Here is a 15,684-nt window from a genome sequence, read left to right on the forward strand (position 1 = left end):
ACAAAGTTTAGTTGTACAGGAATGGATGGTCAGCTTAAACACAGGCCTTTTCTGACTTCAGGAAAGAACTCCAGCTTTTTTTTTAGGTCTAGCCTAGCACAGCGCGCATGCGCTGCTCTATGGGGAGGCTTCTGGTAGGCACTCCAAACTTCCCCAAGACTTCTCCATGAAGGTCTGGCAACTCCCTCACTTTCTATTGTCCTTTGCATGTGGCTTTCAATAATGAAAGCATGCAGTTGGCCAAAGAGGAGTGCATGCCCCACCTTTTCTCTATACGTTCCCTCCCATGGCCGTCGGGTCTCGGGAGCCAGCTCGGCGAGCAGGCTGGCATCTGCATTCCTTCCTTGTTGTGGATCGCATTCCTGGTTGGTCAGGTTACAACGTGCTGTGCTTTCGCTTTTGTTAGGTATTTATTGACAATAATCACTCAAGCGCCTCCATGCTTAAAGAAAAATTAAAGAAGATTACATTTTTAGGTTGTTGTAAACATCAAATGGTCCTCTCGCCACCTTGGCCCCTCATGAGCCAGTACTAGGGGTCTCTGCCTGCCGTGTGATGTTTGTTCTGGCTTAGGGCGTTTAATGGAGTCTTTTGATCGTTGCTTTGCCTGAGGGGTTGTTGTTATGTGTCATCTGAGCTCTGCTCACTGAGTTTTTACTTTCTCCTGACTGCGGCGGGGTCTCCGCTTTCCTGAAGGAACCTGTCACTTTTCTATGCTGCTCCACTGAATTCTGACGTGATGCGGACAATCACGGGGTGTATGCCCTCAAGCCCTTGAACTGAGGCACCTTACCAGGATTGTCTGAGACTGAGTGGAGAAGCAGAGTTAGTGACTTCAGATTTCAGTCATTTGTGAGTAGACAAAGCTGTGCTTTGAAGCCACCCTGGGTAGCGCCAGCGCTTTGTACAAAGAATATACACAATTTAAAGGCTACACGTATCATGTACTGCATTTTACCATAAGTCATTCTGACAACTGTATACTTGTTTCCATTACTGTCAACATATTTTTTCTAGCGCACTGACTGCGCCTCTTACTATTTCAATGGGGTTTCTTTACTGTAATCCTGTTTTTTCAGAAGATATGGATGGAGTGCTTTCCAGAGGGCACCAGTTCAAGCAGTCATCCCCCCTCCCTTTATTTGAGTTTAATTTGTTTTATGCAGAATTGTTGTAAAGCACAACTAACCACTCCACAGTGGCCTCAGAGCACATTTGTCTCTTAGTTTCAACTCTCTCTTCATTTCTCTCCTCTTTGGCTCCTTCCTCAGAGATCTCATAACCGTCCACTTTACACCCTTCCCCTTCATTATTTTCGTGAGCCCACTTACAATACTTTCCCCCTTTTATCTGTCTGTTACATCCTTTAATTTCCAACGTTATTTGTGTATGTATGGTTTTGTATAACACCTACTTGGATTTAAGAGTAATCAGAGCACTTAACAAAAATTAGCTGATTTGTTGACGTTTTTGAGTAGAGCGTAGATAGTTGAACATACAGTTACAAGTAATCCTGTCCGATGTGGGCATAACCCATCATGCATGGATTCAGTGCACACGATTTACACTTATACCCATTTTTTGTCATGGTACACTCAATCCCTGATATTTCACTTATTATTGTTTAATTACAGTATATGACATTACATGGCGCATTTATTTATTTGATCATTTTTTATAGCACAAACATGACCCATGCTGGTATCAGAGTTCTTTACAAATTTACAGAGAGCAGAGAAATAATATCATATATGAGAAAAAAAAATAACAGTATGCAATTGGGACTGAGTATGGCCTCCACCCCTTAGTCGGAAGGCCTAGTATTAAAGAATGTTTGTGGTGTGATAACAGCTTGTGTGATAGGAGTAGCCAATAGGTCTCGCTTTTGAGACCATATAAGTATTTAGTTATGCAGCACAATATCCTTTGTGCAACAACATCAACTGTTGCATGGCTAAACACTTATAAAGGTACCAAAGGTGAGGCCTCTTGGCTATGCCAATGCTTGTTACGTTGCTCATGGAGCAGATTTGACCTTTTGTATGACAACTTCACTCCACAGATGAAATAAAGAGAGGCAAATTTCTACGCAGTCCCTTTTCAATTAATATTTTCTACCAGCCATACCCATGAGTAATCATCAAGTGAAGGGTATATGTGCACTTGCACATTTCTTTTTTCCTATCAGAAAAATATTTTTCCCTAAGGAGAATTCCCTTTCCTTACACCCAATGAAATATGCAGTCTTCTCTTTTCACCACTGAAGCAGTTTTGTAGGTGTTTCCTTGGCGGGAACCTACCTGGAAATATTTGTGAATTCAAACACAATGATACATTTGCGGGTGTTCACGGAACTTTAGGAATTAGCATAATCTAAGATACTTTACCAGATCTGTCATATTAGTAATTTCAAATTATAAAAGTAAGATTCCACCATTCCTGATTCTCAAAAAGCAGGTTGTGTTCTATTGCTAACTGTGGGGTTTGCACACCTATGTGGAACTATGACACACTAATCTTTTGGGAATGACACACTGCATTGGATATTGCAGTAACCTGCAACGGTAGTCAAGAATCTAATGCCCTAAGACAATATGTCGCCCCTCAGCCTATTTTTCCTATTACAGATCTATAACCGGAATTTGACTGAAGCTGCACACAGCTACACACAGCATCCATGCATCACTTTATACCTTTGGATCAATGTAAACATTTTTATAAATTGCCTTATACAGGCAAATATTCCTTTACATTGTACAGAAATAGAAACCATTGAAATTGCAAATTCTATATTTGCAGTAGCAGCAGTGTGGTATTCATAGTGCATGGCACAAAAGTGCAATGTTCCTCTTACAATGGACAAGATGTAGGTGTGAAGTTGTTATTCATGCCACAAAAGTGCAATGTTCCTCTTACGATGGACAAGATATAGGTGTGAAGTTGTTGGTCATGCCACAAAAGTGCAATGTTCCATTTACCAAGTACAAGATGTAGTTGTGAAGTTGTTTGTGGCATTCTGGTCTCCCTTGTAGACAGCAGTAGGAAGGTCTTTAGGTCAGGGCACGGTCAGAATAGACGCACATAATTAAAGTCGCGGGTTCGAATCTGAGTGATACCTAATTTGCCAAAGACCTGCAGAGAAATCAATATACAATTTAGAGAATAGACAACATATGCAGTGCAATTTTCTCAAACACTATAAACAACAGTTTTTCTGCTCAATCATTCACGCTATTTTAAAGACCTTGGGACAAATATTCCATTGCCTTTCAAGCAATAACAGATGGACTAGTTCATTTTCGATTTAGGAATATTGAGTAATATTATAAAAACCTGTAAATGGGTAATTCAATTTCAGCACAAACCTAAATTAACATTAAAAAAGGTTGTCAGCAGAAAGATGAGCAAAACATATGCGCTTGCATATTTTATTTTCCACTTTGATCACTTTCCAGATAAGCCATTTACAGTTTCACAATATAACACTGTATCTCATTTTTTGTTCGTCTGTGATGTCCTTCTGTTTTATCAAGTGGATAGCTCTTCTGTGGATGTAGAAAGCTGGCTTTCTATGTAGTGTACCAAAACGAAGTATACTAGGCACAAAGTCAAGACGACACTTATTGGGTTCCAGGGGCTTGCTTTAGCACCTTAGCAGCTATGGAACGTCCAGCTCCAGTGCTGGACGTTCCATTGCGCAGGTGCAGTTGGAACCTTCAACGGCCGACGGCAGCACTCCCGAGGTAGTGGTGCCGTCGGCCGCTGAACGTTCGAAGCACTTAAGGGGTTAACAATCCCAAAGTGCTCAATTTGTGGTATTGTGGTTGAGCAGTTTAGGCTTATCAGAAGGGAGTGTTTGAGCATTTGTTGATCACAAAGTCAACAAATGAAACACACACTCAATAAGAAATCTGAGACAAATTTAGAAAAGTAACACAATGTTTTATATAGTATTTAGCCACCAGATCTTCTAGATCAGGTAAGTATTTTAGTTTGTTGTTGTTTTTACACAGTAAAACAGTTGAATAACAAAGCTGTCATATTTGAGGCATGAGCCTCTAACGCAGTAATGTTATTCTATGGAAGGAAATGACATGTACCGCATACTAGTATTTGCAAACGGTTGTAGAGGGTACCCTTTAGGACTTAAGGTGCTTGGGTCAAGGTTCAAAGTACCATCAGCAGTCTGGGTGTACCTGCCATGGTGTGTTCAGGTGCACAGGTGCTGATTGCGATGGTAGCTTCGAGCGTGGTTAGCTATCAAAGTTTAAAGGTACTTGTCAAATCAACTGCAAAAAAAGACTTGGGGACAAATCTGGTGGAACCCAAAGGGGGGCTCAGCTCGTGGGGACTTCTAAGCCAAGGGGGCACAGTCAGAAGACGTGTACTCGGGCTGTGGGGCTTGGGTGCAGAGGTGCTGGCTGGCAGGCCACTTAGTATTGGAGGCTCTCACGGTTCTCAGTTTACCTGCTGAGGGGGGAAAAGAAACACAGCAGGTCCACTCTCAATGTGGAGCTCATCTTTCCTGAAACCCTTTGATGTGCAGTTATGCTTTGGTGGCGGCCGGACTGGCACCAACAAACCTTGGTGGGCGCAAGTGCCCCGGTAGTTAGGGTATTGGTGCAGGGGTGCTGCTGGAGGGTCTAGCAGCATCTCAAAACTCACCGGAGAGAAGGGGCTGACCTCCTAGAGCCTCAGGGGCCTCCTCCTGATGCACTGCTCCTTCGGTGCGCCTTATGGTCAACACTACAGACTACCATACAGATGCTTTCGGTGCCTGTAGATGCAGAGGGATGACTCCTCCACCCCAAGGGAGATACTGCTTGGATGTTGAAGTTTCTGGATGGTCCTCCACAGCTCTGGGAGGATGCACAGCTTTTCGATGAGTCGGTCTGTGCAATTGTCGAGGTTCCAGCAGCACAGCAGAGTTTGGCACCAAGTAGTGGTAAAGTTCTCAGTTCTCACAGTGACTGCTCTTTTTTGTCCTTCCTTCGGTTCCCTATAGACAAACCTGAGTCCTGGTGTCGGGGGAACCCCAAAATGCTGAATATAGTGTTGCGGGGAGTATGGGCTAGTAGCCAACAGGCTACATACCTCTGGGGTGACTACACCCTCTATATGACCACTTCCCGGGGAGAGTGGGCATACACATGACCCAGAGATTCTAGTTTCACAAAATCCAAGATTGTGAAAGCCTTCTTTCATTGTTCACTTCTGGTAGCCCATCTTAGGGGTGTGACTAGCCTGTAAGTGACCATGCCTTCTAATTTTCTCGCCTGCTCTGGTGACAAATGGGCCCCAGGGAGGAGAGTGGCATTCCCAGATCCAGGGGAAAGCTGGGGTCGTATATCAAAGGCGGCAGAGGCTTTGAAGCCTCTGGCTTTGATATCCTAAATTTGCTAGTCATCCTGTTAGAGAAGGTGTAATCACCTTCCTCTGGACAGGCATTGTTTCTGACCTCAGAGAGCGCTAGTTCTCACCAACAGGGGGTCAGAAACTCATCTTTGGTGGCAGGCTGGGAGATTCCAGTCAGCCAGTACACTAAGAGACTAGTAGGAGCCAGGGGGCACCTCTAAGGTGCCCTCTGAGTCCATGTCATAATAAATCTAGTACCGGCATCAGTACAGATTTATTAAGACGTGGTGTTTGATACCAAACAACATTATTTTCAGTGAAGCCATTATGTAGCTGGGTAATTCATAATGAACAGTGCCCAGTACATATGCTTAACCCCTTCCATGCGGCCGCGATTCCCCTGGTGTGCTGTAAACAGCACGAACAGGGGCGGGCCGTGACGAACCCCAGCCGTCATCAGCACACGAGCACCGTAGTGCATGACGGCTGGGGTTCGTCATCAGCATGGAAGGGGTTAAGGTGGCTTCCTGATCACTTGCAATGTTGTAGCAATGGAATCAGACATCACAGTTGCAAATCTGCTCATACAGATATGTCCTACCATATAATATAATGCACTCTGCCTTAGGTCCGCTGTAGGAGTGACTTACATATTATATGCAGTGCACAGGGGCATGGCAAACAGTGCCTGTGCCATATTGTGTTTTCAGAATGTTTTGCAACATTTCACGCAGTGTGCAATTGCAGCCTGCATGCAATTTGTGTGTAGGTTCCTTAGGGTGGCATAATACAAGCTGCAGCCCTGGGAGACCCACTTTAGTATCCATGTTCTAGGTACCAGGGGTACCAATTACTAGGGGCTTCCAGGAATGATAAAGTCCTTGCCAACTGGGTTACAATTAGACATTTACCTTCTTTTAGGGGAAAGAGCACTGGCACTGGGGGCCTGGTTAGCAGGGATACATTGCTCTTTTGGTCAAAAAGCATCAGTACTAGGGCAAAAAGTGGGGGTGACTATGTCACAACGGGGGACTTTCCTACAACAATAAAAATAAAACAGCTGCTGAATAGTTCCACACATACTGCTATGCTTCTCTGTTACAAGCACTATCAAAGGTTAGAAGACATAAATACTTAAAGAGCTATTTTAAAGTTCAGGAAGCCATAGCTACAGTTCTAGAGAAGAGCATTTTTGTTGAAGATTACTTAAATAGATTTGTGTCGGGTGGAGCCTTAGCTAACTCTATCATAGGTTTCCTACATGGAACATAATACATTTTGGTAGATTATCTTTGTGCGCAGTGGAGCTTGGCCTCCCTTGCACGGTGTACCGCAGAGTCTGGTCGTGAGGCAAGGCCCTGCAGGCAATCCTTGCTCTCACTTTGTGCACAGTGGTGATTGGGCGCATGCAGAGGGAAGCCTGAGGCCAAGTGGCTAAACCCCGCTGTGCACAACCAAAGGCTGTCTACAACAGGCGTTGGCCAACTGCTGAGAGTTGGGAGCAATCAAACCACTACTGTGCACGGCCAAAGGTGGTCCCCAGTGGTAGCTGGGTGCCAGTGGAGGGCCAAGAACTGGGCTGTGAGGATGGGCTTTGTGGTCAATCTTTGCTGTGCAAAGCCTAATGCCTTGTTCAGAAGGGTTTGTGCTTGAAGATGGTTCGGTGCAGGGACAATTTACAATATGATAAAAAAAATCATAATTCATTTAAATAACGAAAGGTTAAAGGGATGTTAGGTGTTTAAATGAGACAAGAGCTAGTATTAAAATCTCAATAACCACTGAAATACACCAGAAATAGTTTATTCATTAACTATGACTTCCGCCACACCACGCACATATAAAGATCTCACATATCACATGGCTTATGACATGTTAAATGACGTAATAGATGACATCACCCATTAGATTTAAAGAATATTGTTTACATTTGTTATAATTTGCATATGTCAGTGGGTTTTGGGTTATTTAACATTAGTTCTTGTTTCATTTAAACACCTCACTATAGCGTTGTTGTTTTTTCATTGAAGATATGTAAATATATATATGTGTGTATAAATGTACATATATATATGTACATATATATGTCCGCAATCCTTTGATGAAGTGCTGTCTATGCACGAAACGCGTCAGGAAAGGACTATCTTTGTGCCACGATGTCCGGTGCTGTGCTTGCCCTCGCAAAATAAAGCTGACAAATGGAAAAAACCCACCTGGCGTTGGTCCTCTCTCAGCAGGCAACTTTGATGTCTTGATGTTAATGCGGCCCCGCCTGAGCCGCGAGAGTGACCCAGCTGCGGTTTCGCAGTCCCGCCGAAGTGTGAACCGACATTCCGGCTTTGGGACGGGTGAGTGTCGATTTTGTGGGAAGATTAGACAAGCCAGGAACGTTCATGCTGATGTGCACACCCCACTTGGGATACAACTTCAATAACACGTTTTGAAACCGAGCAACTCACTGGAGCGAATATGCACTACATGACCCAGCAGGCCAGAGGATGGATGGCCACGCCCACTGGGGTTGATATAGTAGTGCGGACATGGCCGGTTTCATTGCAGTGATGTCCGCAATCCTTTGATGAAGTGCTGTCTATGCACGAAACGCGTCAGGAAAGGACTATCTTTGTGCCACGATGTCCGGTGCTGTGCTTGCCCTCGCAAAATAAAGCTGACAAATGGAAAAAACCCACCTGGCGTTGGTCCTCTCTCAGCAGGCAACTTTGATGTCTTGATGTTAATGCGGCCCCGCCTGAGCCGCGAGAGTGACCCAGCTGCGGTTTCGCAGTCCCGCCGAAGTGTGAACCGACATTCCGGCTTTGGGACGGGTGAGTGTCGATTTTGTGGGAAGATTAGACAAGCCAGGAACGTTCATGCTGATGTGCACACCCCACTTGGGATACAACTTCAATAACACGTTTTGAAACCGAGCAACTCACTGGAGCGAATATGCACTACATGACCCAGCAGGCCAGAGGATGGATGGCCACGCCCACTGGGGTTGATATAGTAGTGCGGACATGGCCGGTTTCATTGCAGTGATGTCCGCAATCCTTTGATGAAGTGCTGTCTATGCACGAAACGCGTCAGGAAAGGACTATCTTTGTGCCACGATGTCCGGTGCTGTGCTTGCCCTCGCAAAATAAAGCTGACAAATGGAAAAAATCCACCTGGCGTTGGTCCTCTCTCAGCAGGCAACTTTGATGTCTTGATGTTAATGCGGCCCCGCCTGAGCCGCGAGAGTGACCCAGCTGCGGTTTCGCAGTCCCGCCGAAGTGTGAACCGACATTCCGGCTTTGGGACGGGTGAGTGTCGATTTTGTGGGAAGATTAGACAAGCCAGGAACGTTCATGCTGATGTGCACACCCAACTTGGGATACAACTTCAATAACACGTTTTGAAACCGAGCAACTCACTGGAGCGAATATGCACTACATGACCCAGCAGGCCAGAGGATGGATGGCCACGCCCACTGGGGTTGATATAGTAGTGCGGACATGGCCGGTTTCATTGCAGTGATGTCCGCAATCCTTTGATGAAGTGCTGTCTATGCACGAAACGCGTCAGGAAAGGACTATCTTTGTGCCACGATGTCCGGTGCTGTGCTTGCCCTCGCAAAATAAAGCTGACAAATGGAAAAAACCCACCTGGCGTTGGTCCTCTCTCAGCAGGCAACTTTGATGTCTTGATGTTAATGCGGCCCCGCCTGAGCCGCGAGAGTGACCCAGCTGCGGTTTCGCAGTCCCGCCGAAGTGTGAACCGACATTCCGGCTTTGGGACGGGTGAGTGTCGATTTTGTGGGAAGATTAGACAAGCCAGGAACGTTCATGCTAATGTGCACACCCCACTTGGGATACAACTTCAATAACACGTTTTGAAACCGAGCAACTCACTGGAGCGAATATGCACTACATGACCCAGCAGGCCAGAGGATGGATGGCCACGCCCACTGGGGTTGATATAGTAGTGCGGACATGGCCGGTTTCATTGCAGTGATGTCCGCAATCCTTTGATGAAGTGCTGTCTATGCACGAAACGCGTCAGGAAAGGACTATCTTTGTGCCACGATGTCCGGTGCTGTGCTTGCCCTCGCAAAATAAAGCTGACAAATGGAAAAAACCCACCTGGCGTTGGTCCTCTCTCAGCAGGCAACTTTGATGTCTTGATGTTAATGCGGCCCCGCCTGAGCCGCGAGAGTGACCCAGCTGCGGTTTCGCAGTCCCGCCGAAGTGTGAACCGACATTCCGGCTTTGGGACGGGTGAGTGTCGATTTTGTGGGAAGATTAGACAAGCCAGGAACGTTCATGCTGATGTGCACACCCCACTTGGGATACAACTTCAATAACACGTTTTGAAACCGAGCAACTCACTGGAGCGAATATGCACTACATGACCCAGCAGGCCAGAGGATGGATGGCCACGCCCACTGGGGTTGATATAGTAGTGCGGACATGGCCGGTTTCATTGCAGTGATGTCCGCAATCCTTTGATGAAGTGCTGTCTATGCACGAAACGCGTCAGGAAAGGACTATCTTTGTGCCACGATGTCCGGTGCTGTGCTTGCCCTCGCAAAATAAAGCTGACAAATGGAAAAAACCCACCTGGCGTTGGTCCTCTCTCAGCAGGCAACTTTGATGTCTTGATATATATATATATATAGATATATATATCACTTAAAAAAGCCTTAGAAATTCATTGAAAAAACCATAGGTTTCAGGGGTGTTATAGTTAGCTGGACATTTCACTCATTCAAAACCATTGAAATTCCTCAGTTAAAGTTAGTTGTACTAACTATAACTCTCGTGCCCGCAGTCCACTGGTGATGATATACATATTACATAATTCATGACATGGTCAGTGACATCACTGATGACATCTCAAATGACATCACTAATGACATTTCAAAGGTTTCTTTAAATGACAATACCTATTTATAGGAATATATAATGTTGACCACTTCCCCATATTTTCAACAAGAAACCAAATCTGCAATGCTACCTAAAATATCAGGCAATTGTTCCACTTACCACTAACAAATTAACATCTATATTTAACTAATGTAAGAACGTTGACTATGTACTGCGTGAATTACATCCAACTCACACCCATATTTAAAGAACAATATGTGATAGAGGTTCTAATTATAAACTTCCGACACCTAACAAAATCACAATACCCAGCGCCACCACCACCACAACCACCCCCCCGGACCCCTCCCCATTACTACCTCAGAGGCAGCACAAAACAGGACAATGGACCTTTCCAAAATAATATATCCCCTTTACAGCACACTAGTACAAAGTACAAAGATTTGGCAACCAAGTAGGTATAAGGGAAAGAACTCGAACATCAACGATAATGTACACAACGCTAAGACTACCAGTGAAATACTATACACAATTCACTATAGAAACCAAAAACTTTTCCGTGTGCAGATATACCATTGATACATGTAGTGTACTGAATAGAAGATGCAACCATATTATCTCAGACACTGGGGAATATTTCGGTCATGTAGCTGTGCTCACCCCGCCCCCCCCCCCTTTGAAACAGAAGCAGAGTGGGCTAGTCCAACATAAACAACGTCAATGTAAGACTATAAATAATTAGGCTACGCCTTGGGCGTGGTTCACTTAGAAGAATTGAGTTGTATGCATGGTGTTAAGTCTCAAAGAATTGAGTTGTATGCATGGTGTTAAGTCTATAACCTTTAGTTTCACTGTGCTATATTCCTTTTTTCTTCCCTGTATCTTTGTTGTGCGGGGGATCCTATACCTGAGCAGAGTCCAGGTGAGGTGAGGTCCTTTCCCCTACCATTAAGGGTGAGCATTGAATTTTCTTTTGTTACACATATTTTTGGTATTTCGGTGACACATGCTTGATAGGAGATTGATACATCAGACATAATGTTAACAATGTAATGCTTTCATTCGCAGAAATTCACTGTAGCCAAAGTGAGTCGGAGGGTGAAACAGTCTTTGGTTACTACAGGTTGTACCGTATCTAACCAGGTTTATCTTTATCTTTATTTCTTTGGTGATGGTGGTGATCCTGTTTATTTAACTACTAGGAGTGCAACTATTATAAGAGCAGAGGCCCTGATGAATGCCAAGGGATTTACACCCATTAGGCAGAAACTTGTTGGCTCTTTTTTAGGCAGATATCTGCTACTGTCTTTTTTGCACTGTTCTGGTTTTTAATTAGGAGGTGTGTCTTGTCCGCAGAATAAAGTTGTCAGAAGGAGGGCATCCCATCCTATTTTAATTTCACTATTTGTTTTGTTGCACTTGTCTTTTATACCATAAAAAGATCATTTTTATTTCTGTTGGTGGACCAAATCCCAAAACAGCGATAAGGTGCGGGTACTGTCCCTATGATCAAGGAATCAACCTTTATGCACAAGGGTTTGGCCAAATGATATGACTGATCATTAAGTCTGTTTGATGGAAACCCGATCTGAATTGTTTTGGACTGGTTAGCCATTTATCAATACCCTACGATGTAACGGTCCCTTCTATGCATGTATAGTTCAACTATTTATCTCTTTTTTTCTCTCAAACACACTGTCTTTGTGATATACACACTCTGAGATCTTGTGGACTCGGTTTTGACAGTACAGCTCTAGTATTAAGCTGGTAGACCCCCTGTGTTTCTTGTGTTATACACTAAGTAGGAGCTGGGGATATGATCAGGTGTGGGTCTCTAAATTATATATCCCTTGGACCCTTTTTTCAAATTTTTGTGGTTATTGTCGGTGGTTCACTTCTGCAAAGAGAAGAGACTGCGCCGAAGCGAAGGTCTGCACCCTGCCACATGGCTGCCGCCATGACCACGTGCCTCCTCGATACAGGCCCATTGAGAACTCAGCACCGCAGCCCCGCAGACTTATGTCTGTATCGACTACTGTCTTCGATCTACACTGCGAACAGCAGGGTTTACAACTTGAATTCAACTTTGGATCTAAATTGGTCGTCGGTATCTGTGCTGAGTACTTCCTTCAATCTACACTGCTGTCAGTAGAATTGACAACTTGATACCATTTGTGCATCAGTACTACAGAAAACATAGAATTTAGTCTCAATTAGTTTAAAGCAGAGACAATTGTACTATGTCCTAAGATTTTGCTAAAGTATGAACAGTAGGACATTCAGCCTTCATTTATTTAATGCAGAGACAATTCTACAATATGTCTTCAGATTTTGTTTAAATAAGTGGCAAAAAGCATTTGTCCATGTCTGTGTCAACAATTGCCTTCATTCTACACTGCGGACAGCAGGGTTCACAACTTGATTTCAGCTTTCCACCTACAGTATGGACAGTAGGGAAATCAGCCTTGATTTATGTAATACAGATTTTTTTTACATAAGTCACAAAAATCATTCGTCGATATCTGTGCTGCCAACTGCCTTTGATCTACATTGTGAGGGCAAACTTGGAGAAATGGCTACTAATGAAGCATCTTCTGATTCAGAACACTCTGGAAATGAAGAATGTGTGCCTCAAACTTCCCCTCCAGAGAAGTATACATCAATTGTCTGGAATTTATTTACTTTTCCTCCGATGCAGAAGAAGGTTAATGCTACCAAAGTCACTTGCAAAATCTGCAAGGCGATGCTGTGCAGGGGTGACCCTACAAAAAATAGTCTTATGGAACAGCAAATATGAAGAGACATCTTCAGACAAAACATCCGGGAAACTTCGCAAGAGAAAAATGAGGAAACTAAAAGACTTCTGCCTTTGATCTACAGTGCGGTCCGTAGAGTTTACAACTTGATATCAGTGGTGCAGAAGCACTACAGACAACACTGAATTCAGTCTTGACCTCATATTTTGTTAAACTATGAACAGTAGGAAATTTAGCCTTCATTTATTTAATACAGAGACAACTGTTCTATATGTCTTCACAATTTGTTTGAATAAGTGACAAAAAGCATTCCTCGATGTCTGTGTCAACTACTGCCTTCAATCCACACTGCGTACAACAGGGTTCACAACTTGAATTCAGCATTCTATCTACACTAATGCACATTCAAGTTAGCCTTGATTTATATAAGGCAGAGACAATTTTGTTAAATGATGCGAGTACTGCCTTCAAATGTACACTATGATCAACAGAGTTCACCACTTGATACAAGTTCAAGAGTCCTGTATGCAACAGTCAATGTATGGAGTACATTACATATAATGCAGTGCAACCTAAGATGTACATTGCGAACAGCAGGGTTCACAACTTGAATTCAGCTTTTCATCTACACTACGGACAGCATTCAAGTTATCCTTGATTTATGTAAGGCAGAGACAATTTTGTTAAAGGATGCCACAAAAAACATTCCTCAATGAGTGTACTAAGTACTGTTTTCAAATCTACACTACGATCAACAGAGTTTACCACTTGACACCTCAAGTGCTGAAGCACTACAGACAACATTGAATTCAGTCTCTATTTATGTAAGGCAGAGACAATTGTACTGTGTCCTCAGATGTTGTTAACTGTGACAAAAAGCATTCCTCGATGTTTGTGTCAACTACTGCCTTCAATTTACACTCAGCAGGGTTCACAACTTGAAGTCAACTTTGCATGTATACTACAGACAGTAGGGAATTCAACCTTGATTTATTTAATGCAGAAACAATTGTACTCTATGTGTTCTCATTTTGTTAAAATTCACATGAATTATCGCAAAGAAGAGTGAAGAGTTTTATGTCACGGTGAGACATACTATCCCTTTTAAATGTCCCGGAAATATACATATTTTAATAATGTATTCTATATATGTTCTATCTTCCACTTTCACCATGATTGCAGATGATGCAGTCCACCCTAACATCTACTTTGTGAACAGCAGGGTTTACAACTTGACTATAATCGGTTAAGAAAACCAAATGCTCCCAATCTGCAACATCGCCACCAGACATACGTCCCCATTTTGAGAAAGTTAGAATGCACTGCGTGAAGTGCAATTGTTTAATTTGTTATGGGGAGCAGTCAGTAGACCTAGTTTTCAGAACAATTGATAACCATCGATGGTAGTTTGTTTTCCCCCTCAAAGTACATGCAATTCAGTATGCAACATTCAATGCTTTGAGTGCAGCCCGTTCAGATCACGCATCATGGCAGGGTGAGCACACGCTAAACACCAGACATACCACTAACTGAGTACACCATAAATAATCGCCCCAGGCTTTATTAAGTTCAGTAATAAAAAAATATTACCCCCACTGTGGCCTATCCGGACCACGCATCATCGCAGGTTATGTACACGCTCAGTCCCAAAGGTACTACTAACTCAGTGCACCATAATTAATCGCCACATGGCCGTATTCAGGCAGAATTTAACTGATTCTTCATTCATTATTTATAAAATGCCGTACCAAACAAAGTAACATCCCTCAAACCTACACAAAATCGCCACATGGCCTTCCTAAGCCAGAATTCACAAGACAAAAAACATTACTATCAGTACGGCCTGCCCAGACCACACATCTTTGCGGGCTCCACAGAACCTTGTTGTTTAAGGTACCACTAACCGAATGGAAATCAAACTAAATATAACACCTATCAAACCCTACACAATATCCCTTTAGTATGCTTCCTTCAAAAACATTTTTTATATCGCTTATAGATTTAGTTGAATAATAAAATACACGCTGCATACATGTTCTATCTTCCACTTCAATCATGATTGCAGATCATGCACTCCACCCTTAGATCTACACTGCGGACAGCAGGGTTTACAACTTGAATTCACCTTTACATCTACACTACAGACAGTAGAGAATTCAACCTTGATTTATTTAATGCAGAGACAATTATACTGTATGTATTCAGATTTTGTTAAAATAAGTGAAAAAAGCATTGTTCTATAACTGTACTGACTACTAGCTTCGAGGTACACTGTGCACAGAAGGGTTCACAACTTGAATTCACCTTTTGATCTACACTACAGACAGCATTAAATTCAGCCTCGATATATTTAAAGCAGAGAAAAAAATAGTGCTGTTGCACTGCTAGTATGCGCAAGCACCTTCAAACGCTGCATCGTGTGAACTATGGTCACAGAGAATATAGAAGATTGCGCCAACATGTACCTCCACCACTGGCAATAAAAAGTACCTCTGGGGTATCACCTTCAACATTGCCACCAGACATATGTCCCTAATTTGTGAAAGTTGGAATGCACTGCGGAAAGTGGAATTGTTTAATTTGTTATGGGGAGCAATCAGTACACCTAGTTTGCACAGCAATTGATACCCATTGATGCTTGTTTTTTTTCCCCCTCATAGTTCATATAGTCCAGTATGCAACAGTGAATGATTTCAGTGCAGCCCGCT

The 15,684-nt window shown here is 43.3% G+C and overlaps 1 protein-coding gene across 2 annotated transcripts in view; it reads right to left on the reverse strand.

The window, feature by feature from the left end:
- Positions 1-1,617: 1,617 nt before the first annotated feature.
- LOC147726290 (tetraspanin-36-like) overlaps positions 1,618-15,684 on the reverse strand; it is a 94,331-nt gene continuing 80,264 nt past the window's right edge. For both annotated transcript variants that reach the window (XM_086960380.1, XM_086960381.1), the window contains one exon: positions 1,618-3,132. In XM_086960380.1, the coding sequence (XP_086816506.1) occupies positions 3,067-3,132 (66 nt within the window). In that variant the 3' untranslated portion in view covers positions 1,618-3,066. The remainder of the gene's footprint in view (positions 3,133-15,684) is intronic.

The sequence above is a fragment of the Lissotriton vulgaris genome, chromosome 3_1 (assembly GCF_964263255.1).
Source record: "Lissotriton vulgaris chromosome 3_1, aLisVul1.2, whole genome shotgun sequence".
Classification (NCBI taxonomy): domain Eukaryota; kingdom Metazoa; phylum Chordata; class Amphibia; order Caudata; family Salamandridae; genus Lissotriton; species Lissotriton vulgaris.